At 36.6% G+C, this 20,106-nt stretch overlaps 5 protein-coding genes across 13 annotated transcripts in view; 1 reads left to right on the forward strand and 4 right to left on the reverse strand.

The window, feature by feature from the left end:
• Positions 1 to 9,689, reverse strand: part of sima (similar) — a 31,167-nt gene extending 21,478 nt beyond the window's left edge. The window contains exons 1-4 of one of the 2 annotated variants that reach the window (XM_066745437.1): positions 3,120 to 4,734; positions 1,216 to 1,403; positions 341 to 489; positions 72 to 257 (exon numbers count right to left, since the gene is read on the reverse strand). In XM_066745437.1, coding sequence (XP_066601534.1) covers positions 72 to 257; positions 341 to 489; positions 1,216 to 1,403; positions 3,120 to 4,456 — 1,860 coding nt within the window. In that variant the 5' untranslated portion in view covers positions 4,457 to 4,734. Of the gene's footprint in view, positions 1 to 71; positions 258 to 340; positions 490 to 1,215; positions 1,404 to 3,119; positions 4,735 to 8,782 lie in introns of those variants that run through there. The other variant, XM_066745438.1, reaches the window with a different exon arrangement.
• A 151-nt stretch (positions 9,690 to 9,840) lies between these two features.
• On the reverse strand, positions 9,841 to 10,734 carry LOC136784627 (mitochondrial intermembrane space import and assembly protein 40-B). The gene has a single exon (XM_066745439.1). The coding sequence runs from the start codon at positions 10,732 to 10,734 to the stop codon at positions 10,312 to 10,314; it is 423 nt and encodes a 140-aa protein (XP_066601536.1). The 3' UTR covers positions 9,841 to 10,311.
• Positions 10,735 to 10,760: 26 nt separating this feature from the next.
• Rpp14a (Ribonuclease P/MRP subunit p14 a) lies at positions 10,761 to 11,517 on the reverse strand. The gene is made up of 2 exons (XM_066745441.1): positions 11,282 to 11,517; positions 10,761 to 11,058 (listed from the first exon to the last, which is right to left on the reverse strand). Exons 1-2 carry the CDS (start codon positions 11,302 to 11,304, stop codon positions 10,761 to 10,763), a joined length of 321 nt encoding a protein of 106 aa, XP_066601538.1. The 5' UTR covers positions 11,305 to 11,517.
• A 129-nt stretch (positions 11,518 to 11,646) lies between these two features.
• Positions 11,647 to 13,233, forward strand: LOC136784620 (small ribosomal subunit protein uS13). Its single transcript, XM_066745430.1, has 4 exons — positions 11,647 to 11,824; positions 12,261 to 12,446; positions 12,517 to 12,618; positions 12,840 to 13,233. The coding sequence occupies exons 1-4, from the start codon at positions 11,822 to 11,824 to the stop codon at positions 13,005 to 13,007; spliced, it is 459 nt and encodes a 152-aa protein (XP_066601527.1). The 5' UTR covers positions 11,647 to 11,821; the 3' UTR covers positions 13,008 to 13,233.
• A 153-nt stretch (positions 13,234 to 13,386) lies between these two features.
• Positions 13,387 to 20,025, reverse strand: LOC136784617 (FHIP family protein AGAP011705-like). 8 transcript variants are annotated; one of them, XM_066745421.1, is made up of 13 exons: positions 19,874 to 20,025; positions 19,440 to 19,791; positions 19,151 to 19,362; positions 18,816 to 19,067; positions 18,588 to 18,738; positions 18,273 to 18,518; positions 17,888 to 17,935; positions 17,035 to 17,202; positions 15,692 to 16,960; positions 15,152 to 15,350; positions 14,999 to 15,010; positions 14,758 to 14,923; positions 13,387 to 14,669 (listed from the first exon to the last, which is right to left on the reverse strand). In XM_066745421.1, the coding sequence occupies exons 2-13, from the start codon at positions 19,587 to 19,589 to the stop codon at positions 14,507 to 14,509; spliced, it is 3,036 nt and encodes a 1,011-aa protein (XP_066601518.1). In that variant the 5' UTR covers positions 19,590 to 19,791; positions 19,874 to 20,025; the 3' UTR covers positions 13,387 to 14,506. The 8 variants fall into 8 exon arrangements, 7 of the variants coding, with proteins under 7 accessions (XP_066601518.1, XP_066601519.1, XP_066601522.1 ...); XM_066745422.1 differs by having other exon boundaries at positions 14,758 to 14,911; positions 19,440 to 20,018; XM_066745425.1 differs by lacking the exon at positions 17,888 to 17,935 and having other exon boundaries at positions 19,440 to 20,018.
• Positions 20,026 to 20,106: the final 81 nt, after the last annotated feature.

A 20,106-nucleotide genomic window follows, 5' to 3' on the forward strand; every position in this document is an offset into this window, starting at 1 on the left:
GAGATTTAAAAAATAAAAAAAAAAAAAAAAAGGTGAACAATTTGTTTAAAGAGAACAGTTGATGAATGTACCTTATAAGATGCACTTTTTAAATTGACCTTCCTGCCTTTGCTGGTCAACGTGCACTTGAATCGCTGAAAGAAACTGCACACTCGCTTTTCGTTGATGTCGAGTGACTTTGATTCAAGGCACTCGCGCAATTCATCGTGATCGCAAGGATGACTGTACTCGTATATGCTTTGCCCCATCAGGTCCATCTGCAAAAGAGCGAACGATAGAATACAGAGTGACTCGTTCTCTATATCCATAAGCTTATTTAAAGAGAATCCCTTTTACGTACTTGAGAGACACCAAGGTAATCGCTAACATTCTCCGATAGGTAGACCATATTGCCATCGCCAGAAAGAACTAGCATAAAGCCATTCAATGCCCTTAAAAAGAGCTCATCCATTTCTGCACAGGCCTCAGTCTTGGCTAAAGGTCCTGGAACTGATAATTCAACAATCAGATCAATCATTTTCTCTTGCAATATTATAATTGACACGAAGAATATTAAAAAATATAATTATTCCCAAATTCCCTCAGTGCACAAAATGTGCAAATAAAATTAATTATACCTACTGCAATTCTGATATTATATTTTTCTTATAACAGTGTATATAATTCTCAGCTGAATAATGTCTGTAACTAGATTTTTCGGATATAAGTAATTTGAACCGCTTACAGTATATACCATCCTTAAAGATAAAATTTACCATATACACAAGTGAAATATTTCCAGTTACCTAGCAGGCTTACATTCATTCCACGCATGACAGAACGAAAACCGTTATAATTTAAAGTCTCGCGCGCTCTATACCTATATACTATATTCTATATGTATCCTTTTCTTGCCAGTATAAAGGATATATGTATGCGTGAACGAGGACTTGTTTTCTTTTCTTCCACATCTACACACAGGTGGAAGGGGCAAAGAGAACCCAATTGACATCGTTTTTCGATAGTTGAATTAACTTGGGTATAAACAGCAATAAAATATTTAAATTAAATCCCCCCTTCCCCCCCTTTAAGAAATCACGGTGCTTCGATGAAAATCGTTAGGATTTCTTATCTGATTTTGAAGTTATTTACGATAAAGCTTCGAATGCCCGATGAGTCTCGTGTTATGTTGTATCCAGGAAGTGACATTCCACGATGACGTAAATTGATAGTCACCTGCATCGACGACGGCCCTCGCTTTGAGGTAAGCAATAGCCAGCCTCATGATGCTCGCTTTGTCGAGATGGGCCGCTTGATCGGGTGATATCGGTAGGACAGCAGCCAATTCGGTGAAAATATCGGTTTCTCTACTGCGTCTGCAACGAGCCGCATCCCTCGAACGCTCCTTTCGCTTCTCATTGCTCCTGAAATTCCAATCAACGAATCAGTCATGTGAAAAGAGACTATTCGCTCGCTCGTTCGCGATCTCGAAGAATCTCTATAATGGACTCTTCGAGGTCGCCTTACATTTTTCTTATTGCTCTATGACACGGTTTAGGTATATATAATACGTACAACGCTATTTTCTCTTCTTTGAATATTTTTAATCGCGTGACTCACCGGTGGGTCACAACGTCGCGAACGCGTTAATATCTCTTCCTATTCTGCTCGCTCGCTGCACGTGGACGTAAACATTCGTTTAACGCGGTATAATTGATCAAGAGAGATATTAATTTTTGCACGATTTTATTTTTAGCTTAATAGAAAGGAGATTTAAAAATGTCTGCGGCAAAAAATTAATGTCTCGAAAATAGTATAGAGTAACGGAGGTTAATGAATTTCTCAGCTGGCACGATTTAGAGCGAATGAAAGTTTGCGTCCTGTACATGCATGCATGCGTATATACTTTCAAGATATTATTAAAATGATAAAGAAGGTGAAGAGAGTGCATAGGGTGACCGTATCATGCAGCAGCAGCAGCAGCAGGTGGTGCCCAAGAAAATGGTGTTTTTATTGCAAACAATCCGTTGAGCTTTGTTTGTTATCAATATAACAGACGACGCTTCGACCCTTCCTATATTTCTTACTTGTATAGAAGCTAGCTCCCCTTGTGCTCGGCTCATATCCAGAGCGGTTTGCCGCGGCCAATTCGACAATTACGACGGCACGTTTTTCCTAGCGAACGTTGCGCTGCCGTCGAGCGTCATCGTTGAAAAAAATTCAGACGATAACGGCTAAAAAAATTCCTTCAGCACTTGCGTGTGCTCGTGCGACGAATACCACGCGATCTTAGACCCCGAGCGTCAAACGATTCATGGAAATCAATATGGATCTCTCTAACGAACAAACAACTACATTTTTGCTCGTCCTAAAATTATATCCGAGTATCTAATCTATATACCTACTCGCTATACTGATGATGGTTACGAGTATAAAACAGCAATGGTGAGAAAACAAGTTGCTCGCTCGCTCTTTCTCTCCCTTGTGTTAAAAAAACATCTTACGCCGCGGTTATGCATATTTCCCGAAAACCAAGAGGGTGCCTGCCGACACCCACTTGGCATAAATAAACTATGTCCGTCTTCTCGACGATCTCGTGTACGTAGAGGGAATTACGAAAGCTGTATAATAGTTGAGAAAAATAGTGTTTCGTTATTTACCAGTGGAGTGATATAACAATAATAGTGGAATTAAATTTCCAATACTGGTAGTGTAAGATTTTCCAGAGGTTATATGGCAAGCGTATGCGCGCGCATACGTCGTCGACTGTGAGAGGGCAACGTACGCGCGCGCGCTGTGTGCAGATGGAAGAGATCGGTCGGGCAAAGCGATCTACCCTCGATGTACCAATTGAAAGCGAAAAGAAGAAGAACGGAGGACTGGAAGAGACAAGAGTAGCTATATATGTGTATAGGAAGAAACAACAGCCACAAGACACGCACAGTTATTTATTCCTCCCATACAACATACTGCGCACGGTCTACCGAGCTTTATATCGAATCGTATAGCGAAGAAATGCATCGTATACCATAAACGGTATGAGAAATTGCACTAATTTCTGCAGCTGCGAGCACATCACTGAAATGCTGTACGATATAGCGCATTTATAGGTGCTCTGGCGAGGAAAAGGAGTGACTTACATATAATCTTCGAAGCTGTCGTCCATAAGGTGATTTTGTAGGTTGGTAGCAGGCGTTGAATGCTGCGCGTAAAGGGGGTGGTACTGCCAATCGTAGGCCCCATAGTGATTAAGAACGCAAGGTAGGTTATTTAGACTTTGCGGGGGCGGAACTCGTGGATGATAAAGGGGGCAAGAATCGCTCATCGGACACTGAAGCCAGCGATCCTCCGTGCAAATAAGATCCAACGGGAGCGAGTCGAGTTCGCAAGGCCCTTTGGCCGAGGCTGCTTCCATCGGTCTCTGCGCGTGGTACTGCGTCTGCCAAAGGTCATCCTGATGATTCCTCTGTCGCTCTCTGTAGGTACAGGAGACATTGGGCGGGCAAGCCGGTTTCTCGGAATTGAAGAAGAACGCCAAGTCCTCGACGTCTATCGGGCCAATTTGGCAGTTTTTCGTACTCGCGCCGCCGATCGAAGCCTCCTCCCGATGACGATCGGAGGAATGGCAGCAGGAGTAGTGCTTGCCGCCGTTCCCGTCCTGCAATTCGCTCATCGAGCTGTAATAATCCCCATTATTGCTCGTACAGCTGGTAGCAGTGCAATTTGCCAGGGGATCCAGATAGAAGAGATCCTCGATGTCCGTCAATTGGCAAGCCTTTGCCTTGCTGCACGAATCTTTGCACTCCCCTCCCCTCGCGGCCCTTCCAGCTGTCGCCAGCTCCTCCTCCTCCTCCTCCTCGCTCCTCCGCCGACTGCTCCTCGTCGGCGAATCTACCGCGACGACGGCGTCTCGCGCGCGGAATAGGCCTCCTCCGTTGTCGGCTCTCGAGCAAATGTCCAGCTCCTCCACGTCGATCGGACGGCAATGACCGTCGGACCCACTCTCGCCGCCATTCGACGCTCCTCCTTTCTCGAGGCCCGTTGTAATGTCGAGAGCAGCTGCAGCTTTGTCGATCGACGTGGCGGCATCGGTGAAATTACGCCTACCGCTCGCCACGCTCTTATCGAAATGTACGAATGACGTTTCGAAGTTGGGCAGCCTGCGACTCTCCGATAAGAACGTCGCCGCCGCCACCGCCACCTCGCTCTCTCCGCCGCCATCTTTAGCATCGCTCCAAGCCACACCGGAGTCAACGCGAAAGAGACGCAGCAGGTTGCTACTCTTCGATCGATTCTCCGCGGATAAGGATCCGAAGATTCCATTATCGTTCGCAGCGCAATCAACCAATTGCTGGATCGACGAGATTCTCGATGATCCCATTTCTGATCCGCGATCGCCCAATGTTCCATTCTTGTCCAACGGATGGTCAATTGCAGCCGTTGGAACTCGGACAACTCGAAGATTGGCGGCGATCATCTTTCGTGCGCGTGGCTCGGATTAGGAACGAGTATCGCGACACACGCGCCTATATATACCAATCGAGAGACGTGCGAGATGCAACGACCAACTGACTTTTTTCCTAGAGAAAAGGAACCGCGAGGGATGCGCGAGTACAATGAATGGAGTATGCGCTCCCCTCTTTCCCGATCGAGCGTCGATAATCACAGCACTCTAACGAAATTCCATGTTTAAACTTTGCACGGAAAAACATTTAATTTGGAGCTCCGCGCGCCGCGAGTGCTCGATACCCAACCGATGTAAGTGGACACTAAACTGCTTACAATTAATTTCTCGAGGAATCAGGCCCGAGTTCTCCGATCGATATCGAAAAAAATTTGATAACGAGTGATACTACGTATCTTTGCTATGTACATCTAATGTATCGCATTTTTCGATAGGACAAAAGCGTGTATTTGGAATGATTAGCCCCGCGCAATTAGTCGATTATAGGATATTTTTATTTTTATTTCTTTTTTCATGGAACGCCAATAAAAGTAGCTCGACTCGCGATAAAGATGAGCGACTCGTTACGTAAACATAGAACAAGAGAGCTATTTTCACATCGGGGCATATATACACATGGAGAAAAACTATGAAATTACAAAGCAGTTTGAGCTTTGGTATATATATATATTACTTCGAGGAAAAGCGCATCTCGAAAAGCGTACAATTTTCTTTGTGTATGCGCGGGACATGGCGCACACTTTAGCCCTGATACTCGTGATCGAGACTGAGAGCAATTATTCAGTGCGGTTCTTTGGCCCTGGCGCTATAATCAACGATCGTCAGCATTTTCTCTTGGAGCGGAGGACGTACGATATACTCATCTTTTGTGCATATACAAGGTACGCGTCAGCTACATTGACTAGAATACATGGCTCTGTCATGCGTTTACAGACTTGGCTGCATATACGCGTGTTTTCTGCGTTCGTTCATCCGGCAGCCTACGAGACGCAAAGTCATTGAAAGTGCTGGAGCTCCGCCGCGGCTGCCTGGCCTGCCTGCTGCCTCCTTATTACCTCGAGGCTCGAGCCTTATTCGCTATACGTTTTCGCTGCGTGCGGCGTTCGGACAATCTGCTTCCATCTTCCGTGCAAGTACTGGTATTGGTATAGGCCGAACGTCGAACGCGCGCGCGCGCGCGCGCAACCTTGATCCAGGCATCGATGCGAGCCATGCGTAAATCTTCGCAAACGGAAAAGCAGCTAGTCCTTCGGAAATTCTTCTACCAACATTTCCGTCCTTTTCACATTTATGCGCGCCGATACAAAATGTGACAGAAACGTCTGAAATTTTCTCGATATTTCGTCGTCCAACGACGTTTCAAAGCGCCATGTTTCTCCAGCATTATAATTTAAAGTCCAATCTCTCTTATTATCTTGATGTATTTTTATATCGCTGATTCTTCGTCGGCCAATAAGCTTGAGAAAGGATGCATTTTGCGAATATTAATCCACATGGATGCACCAATACAAGCAATTAGGAGGAAGAAGGGGAGGAGTCTCTCAGTGACGTCCGTTCTTTACTAATCAGTAATATAGGCACGCAAAGAATCACTGTGCAAGGCAGTATTGTCGAATCTTTCTTGTCCATTTTTATATCCACCGACCATTTCTCATGCACAAGGATTGTTTCATTCGAGTAATTAATTCTCTTTTATTTTAACATTGTAATTAGAGACAAAACATTCCTGAAATTAAATACGAGACACTGCTTCGATCGAGGGGCCCAAACATTTGGACAGAAATTACAAAGGTAAGGTAGATATCCTGCACGTGTTCGCATATCGGGCCAATTAACAGACTTTTAGCCTAAAGCAGTGAAAGTTTCCATTGGAATCAATGTTACCATGTTATATTCTAAATTCAGATGACTCTATATATATACTTTTCAAATGTATACTACATTGTAATTTTATTCAGGAAAAAAGGAATTGTCGGACAAATTTTTCACTGTCCTTTGAATTATCTAACATCTCGAGAGCACACTTTAGTGGCCGGTCTATAAAAATAATTAACTTTCCACTAAATAATTCGATGTAGCTTGTTTAAGAGGGAAAACGCTTAATAACGAAAGATTAAAATCTAGCGACGCTTTCGTAAGAAAATCTTTGGCCTTTTCTTACAAAAATACTAGAAATAAGATTCATAATGATATAGCAGATAAAGCCACTTTTGATCATTTCAAACACAATTGCACGTGTGTAAAAATACCGATATACTGATTTCTAAAAACTACTCATTTAACTTTTCTACCGAAATTAATAATAATAATTGTAAAGCATCTAAATCTATGATAGTAAGTAATATATATATATATATATCATTTGACACCTGTATCATTAGAATTTTTGTGGAATTTTGCAAAATTTCAAGGGATGCTCGATGAAACGATATTGAGAGCTAAATACTTGATTAAAATTTAAATGTTCGTAGAATAAATTTTAGTTTTACAAGTTAAATGCTCGAAACGATACTTCCAACACGAGAATTTCTAAAACGATTTCCAATTTAAAGAACAATAAAGAATTAATCGCGGAAGCCCGCCATCTATTATTTGCTTATGCTTCAGATAAGGTTCAATCATGATTATCGTTCACAACTATATAATATAATATATGCCTGCGTACGTTACGCGATACCTGTTTTCTCCCAATAGTTGTTACTGAACAATTATTTATCAATATCGTTTTTCTCTCTTGAAATATTTCTTTTAATAACAAAAAATACACTGTCTGTAAGAATACATAATATTATCAGTTTTTTGGAATCCGGTGAGAATCACCAAAAGCGATGAGTTTGGGAGAAGAAAGATGTTCGAAATATTGAAAATATATTCGCAATTGTAATGGAAAGCTAGAACTGAGATTAGGATATAGGGAGATAAAAGAGAATGTGAAATTATTGGTCTTAAGGGTATCGTGCAAAATAGTTTATTTCTTATAAAATAGATAATTTTCTTATCCACGTGTAAGTCGGCAAAGAATGCGTGTATCGTGTAGCGATAGCTTAAAATGGTCCAATGTTAAGCTTAATTGCGTCCACAACAGGAGCCTATAACCTTTTATGACGTATTTGTACTACGTAAAAGCGATAAAATGGGGTGGACAGGGCTACGAAAAGAAGAAGAAGAAGCTGTGGCGCTATTCTCGTTAAGCTTCTATTGGCTTCTATATTATTCATTGGCAAAAACATGGTATGCTGTGTGTGTTTCCCCTCCTACCCCATCGAACGCGACACAATTTTATACGCATTATTTTTCTCGAAAGTAGGACACCAACATGCACCATTATTTTGCTGAGATTAAATTGTCACGACTCTGTCACGAGCTACCGTGAACGAAGACGTTGCCGCCGAACCATCCGTTAACGATAACTATTCCAATGGAATTCGGCTTGCAACAGAAATGTTCTTTTAGACTCCTAAAACTGTTGTGTTCCACCTTGTAAAGCCGGCAAGCGCAAAGAATAATCTTCTTGCGACGCGTCTTCCAACCATCCTCGATATATTGAATTGTAATGCAAAAATTTACCTAGTCTTATACTCGTTTAAAATGTATATAACGTAAACATCGTGATAGATAAAGAAGGCTACAATAAATGGGCACAAGCGTGTATCTGTACGTACGTACATGTATAAATATATATATATATATATATATGATATCCCGTGGCTAAATATACGAATGAGAGAAAAGAGAAATCGAGCTAGCAAAGTGTCGAATGCCACCGCCCATACAAGTTTTTGGTTCCCCATACAGAAAACTTCATCGTTTACGATTGTTTTTCGTCAATAATTGACTGCGCATTCGAAAAACATTGGTTTTCCCGATGTTCCAGTTTACTGACATGTGCGGATTACAAAGTCGATATATATAGATTAGAAAGATAGCATTGAGAAGATCGAAGGAGAAGTGTAGCAACAAAAGATAATCAATCCCTGCATGAGGGTGCTGGAAGCATGGTAGATGGAAAAAAACGTGGAGAAAAAAAGGGGGAAAAGCAGAGAGACAACGTGATTGCGTCACAAACAGGAACCACATGCACATGCGCGCGCGCGCGTGCTCTCCCACAAGAGAGAGCAAGAGCACATCTCTTCGTCTCTCCCCCCCCCCCCCCCCCCACACTTCTACCTCTTCTTTCTTAACCCCTAATTTCTCATCTACAAAACAACGAGCGACAACTGCTTAGATATTCGGTATATTGAACGAAATTATTTTAACGAGGTGCACGAATAACAACAACCTTCTGAACATTAAGAGTAGTTCTTCAAATAATGTAATTAGACATTTGGATAAACTCACCGTCTTTTTTCCTTATGCTTCACTTTCTTCTGCGATTCCATCTCGTGTATGGTTAAGGTGATAGTACAAATTATTTATATTAACCTAACAATTCCGTACACTCTTGGACCCTGCCAAGGAGTGCAAATTTAACGTGTACTCTTCTTAAAAACCAATTCGTATCCTTTTCTCTTTTTATCGTACTTTACTCGCACAACACGCTTTCCACTACCGTTTCAACAAATTTGCTGCACATTCGTGCTCACGAATCTTTCACAGGTTTTGACTATTTTCTTCTTCAAGTTACTTTTATTGATGAAACTCACAATGCGATAATGCATGCTCGAACGAAACGAAACGAACGAGCAACGATGAGGTTAAACTCCTTAAACTCATGGTGGGTGCTTGCTAGTCGCTGACTTGCTACTTGCTAGTGCTGCTGTTGCTTGCGAAGCTGATGACGATTTTAAGAAAGATGGTGAAGGCGGTATATGAAGCGTAGCGATGCCTGGTGATGGTATAGTACTACACAGGCGGGGCAATATAGCATAGCAGTGGCTGTATATGCGTCAGTAACTTTTCTATTATACAGGTATAGAACCACATCGACTAATAGACGTTGTCCGTGTGATGATGATAAAACTACCAGAAAATACGAAAACGCTCTACGAATGGACAGCTGACGTCAACAAGCAAGTAGCCCTCCCACCACCATCACCACAAACATGACCAACTCCAACATGGAGAATGGAGTGACAGAGAAGGAGAACAAAAACGTATACATATGTCGACATCTATCGGTGACAATTTGTTAAATTTCAAGAGGATCTTCTACAATTCTACACCCAGTCTTACCTCTTTAAATATATTTTCATCTATAGTAATTAATAAAAATTATTTTCCCAAAATTTAATAGGTGTATAACTGTTCTGTAGGAATTGGAGTGGTTTATAGTCCACGCTAGATTTATGTCAATTAGAATAAATAATTTCTTCAATATTACTGCCTATACGTATTTAAGTCAGTACGAGAAAGAAAAGGACATAAAAGAAGAGTTAAAGGATATTAAATTAAACATATAGAAGACAAAATTGTTTTAATAATATAATATTAACTATAAATTTAAATTGTACTACCTAATACGCTTTAATTATACAGAAATCAGGCTGTAAAAAGAATCTAGTAAACAACGTATTAACGTATCATACCGATTAATGGATTATCAATTACAGAGCTCTTGTAATTTAAAAAAATAATATAGGAGAATAAGTAATATATTTGTCATATTTCCTTAAGACAATATACTTAAGATATTAAATAATGCATTAAGAGAGCCTTAAGAAATTTCTATCTAAATGAACTTACCTTACTGTATTAAAATCAATAAAAAAAAAAAAAAAAACAATTATGATTTTTTACTTTTGCAGGTTAGCTAATTGAGAGAAATAAAACATTGATCAAAATTTTCTTTGGTAGGAGCTCTTTGAAAATCGATATTACCATTAATAGTACAATATATTCTTTGATCAAAGTTAAAACATATTAAGTTATTATTTGCTACTATCATTGTCCGGTGGTACATCCTTTCTTTCATTTGTACTTTGAGCTGTTTCCCCTTTCAAGTAGTCTGGCTTGTCTTTATCTTCCAAGTCTGATATATCAGCTGCTTTAGTATATACCTTAGGATACTTTACCATGCAATTTTGCATAGTTTTAAACGCCTCTATACAATCATCCCCCTTTGGATCTGTATTAGAATAGTGAAAGCATGAGAAGGCTTCGCGAAATTCTATACCACAAGGTCCAGTAGCCATTCCACCCAAACAAGGGCAATTCCAGTTGATTTCACCACTTGCCAGTATTAAACCAGGACTAGGCTCTACTGCTGGCAATTTGATTTTACTAGGTTCTGCATGATCTTCCTTACTAGCAAAAATGATTGTATCTTTACCCTCTTTACGAACTATTGACATTTTGTTTAAATAATTTTAATCAGCTATTAATGTATGTAACTTCTACTATCAGCTGTAAGTGACAATAAATTAGGCGAAGCTCTGTGAACAATATATATACAAGGCTCGTTCTCGTACTCTATTGCAGCAGTTAATGCTGCTCTTAGTTGTACATAATTATCTGATCCACAACGTAATATAAATCTGCGTTCTGCAGAGTTGTACCTCAAAATATCAACCACAGATTTTGCCCTCTCTTCTCCAAATAGTATTTTCACAGCCTGTATAATATTTTTCTTTAAAAATATTAAAGCTACTTTTCGCTTTGGATTTTCTGGTAATTCTCTGAAAACAATTTACATAAATGATGAAAAAAGAAACTATATATTTTTCACAAATCTTATAAGACCCGTTAATAATAGTTTTGTTACTTTAATCGAGAATTAACATAGCTACAGAACATCACAAAATATTTCAATAATGCAATTGTTGTGAAAATAAAGGTTATGTTACGATACAATTATACAACGCTAGAAGCAAAATCTATAAAGACATAGTAAATACTAACAGAGAGACGTCTAAGTAGTGCATATTACCAGAGATGAGACGGAAGATTGCTCATGGCTTTTTTTTTTTTTTTATATTCGTTGAATGGATTTCACCTTTTGGGTGATCTTCCAGAGTATTCCAGACTTCCAGCTATGGAAATGGATTGCTCATAAATTGCAAATTCCCAAAATTGGCCAAAATGACCCTGCTCGGCCTGCTCCAGACGGTGGCGCCACAATTTCAGGTGAAGCTTTCAGCTTAGCGGCTTAACCTATGAGAAAACTTCAGAAAACCCGTATAGCCATCTATCGGAAATGATGTGAAGCAACGATTCGTAGTCCAAAATGTCGGACAGCTTCCTCCCTCTTACGTCTCACCTTCCAGCAGCAGTTTCCGGCTAAATGCCTGAATCTGAAATTTTCAGCCCCCTCACTCACCTCTCTCAGTCTCTCACAAGTCACACCTAATGTAGGTTCTTGTTCTTGTTCTTAGCTCTTCTTACATTTCAGAGTGTTTCAGAGAAGCTATTATCACGATATAAGCCAATACAAGCTGTAAAATGGTGGGTATAATAATATACATTTTAAATCGATTTCTTCATCATCAATCAATAGATTTGCATAAACATTTTTGGACTACTAAACTATTTCAGTTAATAGCCTATATTATGATAAGAAAATTTTTTAATATTTTAATATGCAAAACAAAATATTTAATACTTTCTTGCAATTAGTTGTTACATGTATTAGCAGCGGATTTTTTAGAAATAAATAATTAAATTGATTTTAAAATAATAGAGGCAGAGAGGGAGAGAGAGGCTTCTAAATATATTATTGAAAGATTTTAAAAAGTGCTGTGTTGGTTTTATCTACTATTCTGGCCTCAAATTATTTTTAGGTTAAGGTTAAGCTTCGTATAAATGAATTTTTGAATCCGATTAATAGCTTACAATTTGACAATATTTCTTATTATAACGGTAAATATTATTTGTTTCGTAGTCACTGGTGATTCCGGAAAAGTTTCAACATATCCTTCGTGTTATGAACACGAATATCGATGGAAACCGCAAAGTTATGTTTGCAATGACTGCAATCAAAGGAGTAGGACGCAGGTATGCTAACATAGTATTGAAGAAAGCTGATATTGACTTGAATAAACGTGCTGGCGAATGCACAGAGGAAGAGGTAATTTAAAGTGAACATTATCTCATGTTAAATTTTATGTTTTTAATGTTTATTGTCTAATTTACATTAGGTAGAGAAAATTATAACCATTATGGCTAATCCTAGACAGTACAAAATACCAGACTGGTTCCTAAATCGACAAAAAGATATTGTTGATGGAAAATATTCTCAGGTAAATCAATTTTAAATGCTTCATTGAACACAAGCACAGCTTCACGACCATTCATGATGCTCAATTACATTTATTGGTTGGTATGCTGTGCAAAATGAACTGCACATTCAGTTCTCTTTAAATATCATGTTTAAGGAGTATTAACTAATTAATATGTGCAACATTTAAAGAAAGGAATATTTTTTTTCTGTTTTATAAGTCTAACAGAGAATTTCTTTTAGTTGACAAGTGCGCTATTGGAGTCAAAGTTGCGAGAAGATTTAGAACGGATGAAAAAGATCCGTGCACACAGAGGTATGAGACATTATTGGGGCCTTAGGGTACGAGGTCAACACACAAAAACCACTGGACGCCGCGGACGTACAGTGGGTGTATCCAAAAAGAAGTAATTTAAAATTATTTATTAATAAAAAATTTGCAAAGAAGTGTTTATGACATTTTTACCTATACCTTTATAATGTGTACAATGCAATTCTAATAATAGAGGATTTATTGTAAGTTATATTTTTTTACAAAAATATTTGTTAACGGTATAACTTTAACCTTTACCTACATTTTATTACAAACAATTGACATGATGTTCAAAATAAATGTTTCTTATCTCAGTGTGAATAAGGCATATAACTAAAATATTTTTCTATCAAATTATGTGTTGTACAATACTTGCATAAACATGGGATTAAGTACAAAGGCTTGAAAGTGAATTATAAAAAACTAGTGGATGCTGAAAATATGATGAAAACTTTGTGGTACTCCACTGTATGTGGCACCAAAGAATTGGAGGAAGTAAAGAATGTGATAGTAATACAAGCCAGGTAAATGAACTAGAAAAATTAATAATCTTTTGGATCTTTATTGATATTAACATCTAAGAGGTTGGCATATGGACCTTGGGTGTAATATTGAAAATTCCATATAAAAAGAAACAACAGAATAATAAAAAATCTTTAATTTTTTATGGATGTCTGTATTTAAGTGAAGAAGCAATATTTTATAATATCGTAAAAATATATAGATATATCTTTATTGTAGAAGGCTTAACAATAAAATATATAAGTGTTGGCAAGTACTCGGCAACACAAATATATTAATCAGTTTTCATAACATTCAGTCATGTTAAATCTGTTTTTATATCTCTGTTATAAGTTATGTGTTAAATTTTGTATAGTTTTCTTTAATTAAAAAATCTCCTATGACATGAAATTATGATATTATCTCTATATACAATATACTCTCTTCTGTACATAGTAAAAGGGGAATCAGTATAATACATAATAAAATAAACATTATAATATAGTTTGATAACAAAAGTGACTTGATCACTCTTCAAACTTCATAGCGCTTCCCTAAGATTTACTCACAGTGCATTGATTTCTAAATACTATTTTATAATACAGATAATAAATCATTTATTGGTCGCCTAAAAAGCTACGCAATAGCAGCTTATCAATGCAAAACTAAGTACAGGCGAAATAATATGTCATTGATAAGATGAAAATTTCATACATTATTAATGGAAAATGAAAAAACTCTGCTTAAACTTGGAAAACTTATGATACTGAATCACATTACATCACATATAACAATAATGTTTTGTTCAAAAAGCTGCTAATAATTTCAGTCTTCGCATTAATTTTTAATATTGCCAATCGCATTTTTTTTAATAGATATTTCTCAAAAACACTCATATTGGTTTTTCTGTTTAGCAGACGAATTTTAAAACATTAAATAAAAAGACAAACATGGAAAGTGTATACAAATTTGTAATTTACTCCAAATGCTGTACCTCCTAAATCTCTCTATTATGGTATCACAAATTAATATACTATGACCCTGTCTCGGGAGAAATAACTTTTCATTCAATATCCTTATTCCTTATTAGGCTATGCTAAACTTTAAACTCTGTGTTATTAGAAAGTGAAGCAACTGCGTGTTCTTGAACAATAGCTGCTAATTCTTTCAACCATTCATCCAATACAACGGCACACAGGACGACATTTTGAACAGCAGTAATTTCCTGCGGTGATTCCCACGACGTTTTTGTATAGTATCTAATATAAACAATTATTATGCGGATATTTTCTTTAAATACTAATTATATTTATTAATTTTTCAAGTTAAATTAAATTTGTCAATTACCTATAGCCAGATCCATCATTAATGACTTCTAATTGATTCTCTGATATACTGGATGATTGATTCATAGGTGACAAGCTGTTAGGGCCGGACCCACCACCCGATCTCTTAAAAATTTGCGTCAGCGATGTAGTTAAACTCCTTCTTTTTGGTTCACCTATAAACATAACTTTTGAACATAAATATATATTGTTTTAACCATAACTGAAGTATATAATATTTAAAATATTTGGTTGGTACCTACAACGTTTCAGTACTTCCGATAAAAGTAAGCATTAATATGATTTAATATTAACACAAAGGATAGGTAAGTAAAACAAGTGTCAGTCAATCACACAAGTAAGGTAAGGACATAGGTACCTAATTTTTAAATTAGTTTTCACGAAATAGATGATACCTCTTGAAAATGGTTCACTAGACAAGGAGTTCCTTTTGACGGGTTGACCTTGAGCAGCAGCTTCCAATACATTCTTTCTTGCATTCACCAGTTTATCTTCTCGACCTATTAAAAAGGTTCTCGCCTGTTCAACCAGTACATCAACATTTTCGTGTTTCGCTAAAAATTGATCTATCTTATGCTTTAAAGAGGCAAGTACCTAAAAAAGAATTTTATTAATTACAATCTTCTTAACGGCCTCAAAACGTACACTAGTGTGTATTCATATCAGCAAAATTTTCAAAATGAACTTGACATGAAATTAGATTTAAGGATTACCTACATTTTGTTTAATATCTGTGATATCTCTCTAGTGCCTATTTTTACTCAAATATTATATATCACCATAATTTAAAGAGATTCCGTATTATTTTTATTTCCGTTTTAAAATATAAAATCATGAATCCCAATTGACACCTGTGTACGATTTGAGGTTTATATATGTATAATAACGCATAAGGTTACACATATAATGTAAAAACAAATAAATTTTTTACCAACCTGAAAAAGTGATCTAACACTTGGTTGAAACACTAAAGAATGATTCAATAAGAATGATTGTAAGATTGGCTGCGGATATATCGAAAGCCTACTGATTAGGCCAGTCAAGTGCAAATTCACATATAAATTATTACTCATCATGCATTCCAATTTTCTTAGAATGACATCCAAAAATATACCAACGTTCGGTCGTCCATTGAATATGTCCTGATTAGGTGTACTATCTTTATTTGGCCTAGTCTGAGCGGACTCTTCAGACATAAAACCGGTGGATTCTACAATATGGTGTATTTGTACATTTGGTTCTTTCTGGGATTCGACGATATCGATCTCCTTTTTTTCAAGTATTCGTTCTTCGCTATATTCATTATCCGGCGTTGTTTGCGAAGATCCTTTAAAAGCAAAACTCTCATAGCCACTACTCTCTCCAATGGATAAGAGAGAGTTCATTGCTGTGTTAGTATCATCTATACCACTGTCTGAGCTTTTCTTGTCCAATGTTAAATTATCCTCCACAGATATGGACAATTGTACATTCTCGCTTAGAAGCTCAGCAATGTCAGCATCCAATTGTGATTGTTCTTCAGGACTTAGTTTAATTTCTGTTGCGACATTTTCGCTATTCTCAAAGGACTCATTACTTGTATTTGTTTCGCTTGCGTCTAGCAGTGACTCCATATTCACCAAAACATTCTCTACAGATGATCTATCAGAGTCACTACTAAGGGTAGAATTTTTGGATATATCCATAGATTTAATATTGCTTTCCTTCATAGTGGTTTGATCAGTGGCTTCATCAATTAGAGTAGTGGCACTGCTGGTATTACTTTCTTTGAAAGTTTCGCCATTGTACTGACTCGACCAGTTACAGCAAGCTAATCGACAGGATAATACTTTTTGCCTAGCGTCGCATAAATAAGCATGATAATTACCATATAAGCTTTCACTTAACCACGTATTGTAATTGACTGGGTTTTGTAGAGATTTAAGGGCTTCAGAACTGGTATTAGAGTGTCGACTACGATGTGCTGAATTGGGTAATGAGTTTGAAGATGGATTTATAACTAAGAAGGAATTGCAGCAATTTGGAATCATTGATAGAAATTTTTCAGCTCCACGTCCAAAGGGATCAATATCGCGCAATCTTCTTCGTTGAGAGAGCATCACATGAGAACATGGACTTAGTGCTCTTAAACATAGCTCAAGCATTACATCTTCGCAGTTTAAATTAACCAGTGTTTCGAATAACGCTAATGTTACTATGCACAACTGAAAAATATAAAAGTATAATAATTCCTTTTGAGATTGAATGGATTCTACTGAAATAAAACATTTGTGTGTACCCTTGAACGAGAAGATATTCTTTGGATAAGACTATCCAATATTCTACATTCGTCATAGTTATCTTCAAGCAAAAACCTGACGAGTGAGCGGAGTAGACCAGGTTCTGTGACAGATCGAAGAAACAAGTCAAAATAAGCTGTTGCTGCTACCAATTCTTCAACAGTGGCCTGTAAATGCACATAAATTGATAATGAAAAGATCATCATTTATTCGGATTCTGGGCTTTGTAAAATCATTCAGGAGGGACTGAGGAAAAACCGGAGTTCGCAATAATTTTTCTGTTTCTAACTTTATATAATTATGTCGAAAATAAATTATTGATCTTTTGATAGTAGTTAAATCAACGTTTTTTTTTTTAAGTAAAAACGAATTCGTATACCATTTTATTCAAAACAATTTACAAGTTATTTGCTTTAATCCTTAGAGTCAAGAATTCTGGTTTTGCCCTAGTTTTCCCTATATTAAAGCAAAGGTATGCATATTAGTAAGAACTAGTCTCATGCTATTAATAAAAATAATTTATTAAAATAATTTGTCAATCAGTACATAAATATAAATTTTATTTGTGCTATTAAAAATATTAGTTTTTGTTAGTTACCTTGCAACATGTGTTTTGTTTAAGAATCTTAGTGTTGTAAGAAATTAAAACTTTCTTGGAATGGATTAAACTATGTAATAATGGAATTGATACACCTGAATTATGTGGTAAAAGAAGAATAAATCATAATAAAATATTACTATACATATTAAATAAAAGCAAAGCAAAAATATTTTTAAGAAAAATTGTAAGCATGTGATAATGACAAAATTTTGAAGCTCAATTACATATAAAAGCATATTGTTTGTACTAACCCAGTTTTCTTGTGCATCTAGCTGCTCTACGGTCAAGCCAAGAGAATCCTATAAGTACCATAAAAACGTCACCATATAGCCACCAGTACCCATAAGCAAACATGAAAACTCTTAATATTGAATGTTCTTGCTTCAGCTAAAAATTTCCTTGCACAGAATAATATTTTTTGTATTTTATACCACATACAATTTAGCAGAAAAAAATGTTTTTCTGTAGAGTGAATGCATCATATACACATGTATAATGCTTCTATTATTTATACAGAATTAAAATGGAAATCAAGTGCCTTCTTTTACCACACTCTAGTAGACCATAATAGTGATAAATATTACTTGAATAATATTTTTGTCAATGTGACTAAAGTGAAAAAAAAAACACATATACCTGTAAAAGAGCTGGGCCCACAACAGGAACAAGGAAGCCTTGATATAAAAATTCTAATAACTGCTTTTGTACTAAAGGGTGTGATACTTGAGCTACTGCATTGCAAAATTCTAAAGAATTCATTAGTTGTGTGAGCTCAGGCATTTCATTAACATCATCAGGTGTCAATCTATGCCAATCATCTGTCTCAATAGCAAGTTTCCTTGGTAGTACAGAATATAAACCACTCAGTCCTGTTGCTAGAACCTAATAAATAAAATTATACAAACTGAAGATGAAATGGCTTGATATATAGGTTATAAATAATTAACTTACCAGACAAACATTTGAATGATCAGCAATATAAACTCCCACATCTTCATGTTTTTTTGATAGAGACATGCATAATAACATCGCATCTCGTGCCTTTTGACCAATAGCACCCTCTTGATGAACATGAGGAATCAATAATATAAAAATAATAAACCTAATAATATATTAAAAGTTAGTATAATATGTTATAATTATTGGAAGTCTACTCTATCTGATTAAACTAATACTTACTTGCTTTTTCCATTAATTGATGAATGAAAAAATAAATCAAGCAATGCCATATTTTGCATTAAGGCAACGCATAATTGATTTAATAATATAACGAGTTCCTTCTCTACTTCAAATGGCATAATATCATTTTCACACTCTTCTAATAATCTTAGCAGTGGTCTTGCAACAGGTTCATGGGCAAGAAGGGTCCCATTATGAGTTACTAATAGTTCATAAAGTTTTAATTGTTCTAATTTTACTGCATTATTAAACCTATTGCAAATTATACATAAAAAATTTGTTAGAATATATGCTCTTCATATCTGCATGCATGTGTGTGTAAGTTATGCATATACCTTCCAGTGTTCAAGCTCCATTCATAAAGTTTAACAAGAATATTTTCACTTAGCAAATGTTCCAAACAAGGAGAATGAGTTGCTGCGTTGCTTTGCCTTAATTGATTTGCAGATCCAGTCCCATGCAATTCAAGATGCAACAAAGTTACCATTTGATCTATATGATTTACCACCCCAAGAACATCATCCTGATTGGGAATTCCTTTTGGAGGCTAAAATTGTATTTGTATCACAAGTCTAAAGAATTTGGTGTGATTCAATGATTAAGAAATAAAATGATAAAACCTACTGATGTGTGCAAAACAATTTCATATGTCTGTTGCCAATGTTTGCAAAAACTGTCATAACAAGCAGAAGGATCAGCATCTTTTGGCGGAGAATCTCTGAACCGCTGCTTACTGAAGCTAGTTCTTAGAGGACTTCCTCGTAGCCAACTCATCTCTTCAATTCATAACTAACCTATTCTCAACCTAATCTTGTCTAACGTCACGAACATCCTCACCACACAAAGTAAACGCTATTTACACCTACCCCGACGCTCCGTAGTAATTTAAGGAAATTTTTGCACAACAAACTCGTTTACCTGTCAAACTTGGCCTACTTAACGAATTTTAATCACTCGACTACATGACAAGGACACCCTGATAATGTAAACGGCATATTGGTTAGAATTAGAAATCTCCGTAGTATTACGGGTGACGTAATAAACGATTTAGCGTATACCTAGATTAATTATCCATCATGTAATGCTTAATAATAAAAAATTCAAATCACTTTTTAAAGAGGCAAGAATTAAAGTGTTTAAATCTAATCGGAACTTCGTTAAAAATGTATTTCTTTCTCTTCGTTTCATATTACTACAATACTATATTATGTAGTATACATACATACATATATACATACATAGGTGATATAGGGGGGACGGCGGCACTTTACCAAGAACCATTAGCGGAACT

The sequence above is a fragment of the Prorops nasuta genome, unplaced genomic scaffold, assembly GCF_024137725.1.
Source record: "Prorops nasuta isolate Cenicafe-Biocafe unplaced genomic scaffold, Cenicafe_Pnas_1.2 PNAS00061, whole genome shotgun sequence".
Lineage (NCBI taxonomy): Eukaryota > Metazoa > Arthropoda > Insecta > Hymenoptera > Bethylidae > Prorops > Prorops nasuta.

Coding starts and splice junctions, on each gene's coding strand:
- LOC136784627 (XM_066745439.1), bottom strand. CDS start 10,734: ATGTCAATAGTTCGTAAAGAGGGTAAAGATACAATCATTTTTGCTAGT.
- Rpp14a (XM_066745441.1), bottom strand. CDS start 11,304: ATGCACTACTTAGACGTCTCTCT. Junction 11,059..11,281: donor CACTACTTAGACGTCTCTCT/GTTAGTATTTAC, acceptor AATTGTTTTCAG/AGAATTACCAGAAAATCCAA.
- LOC136784620 (XM_066745430.1), top strand. Junction 12,447..12,516: donor GCGAATGCACAGAGGAAGAG/GTAATTTAAAGT, acceptor AATTTACATTAG/GTAGAGAAAATTATAACCAT. Junction 12,619..12,839: donor TTGATGGAAAATATTCTCAG/GTAAATCAATTT, acceptor AATTTCTTTTAG/TTGACAAGTGCGCTATTGGA.
- LOC136784617 (XM_066745421.1), bottom strand. CDS start 19,589: ATGAGTTGGCTACGAGGAAGTCCTCTAAGAACTAGCTTCAGTAAGCAG. Junction 17,203..17,887: donor TAGATGCACAAGAAAACTGG/GTTAGTACAAAC, acceptor GTGCATTTACAG/GCCACTGTTGAAGAATTGGT. Junction 15,351..15,691: donor GTGTTAGATCACTTTTTCAG/GTTGGTAAAAAA, acceptor ATTCTTTTTTAG/GTACTTGCCTCTTTAAAGCA.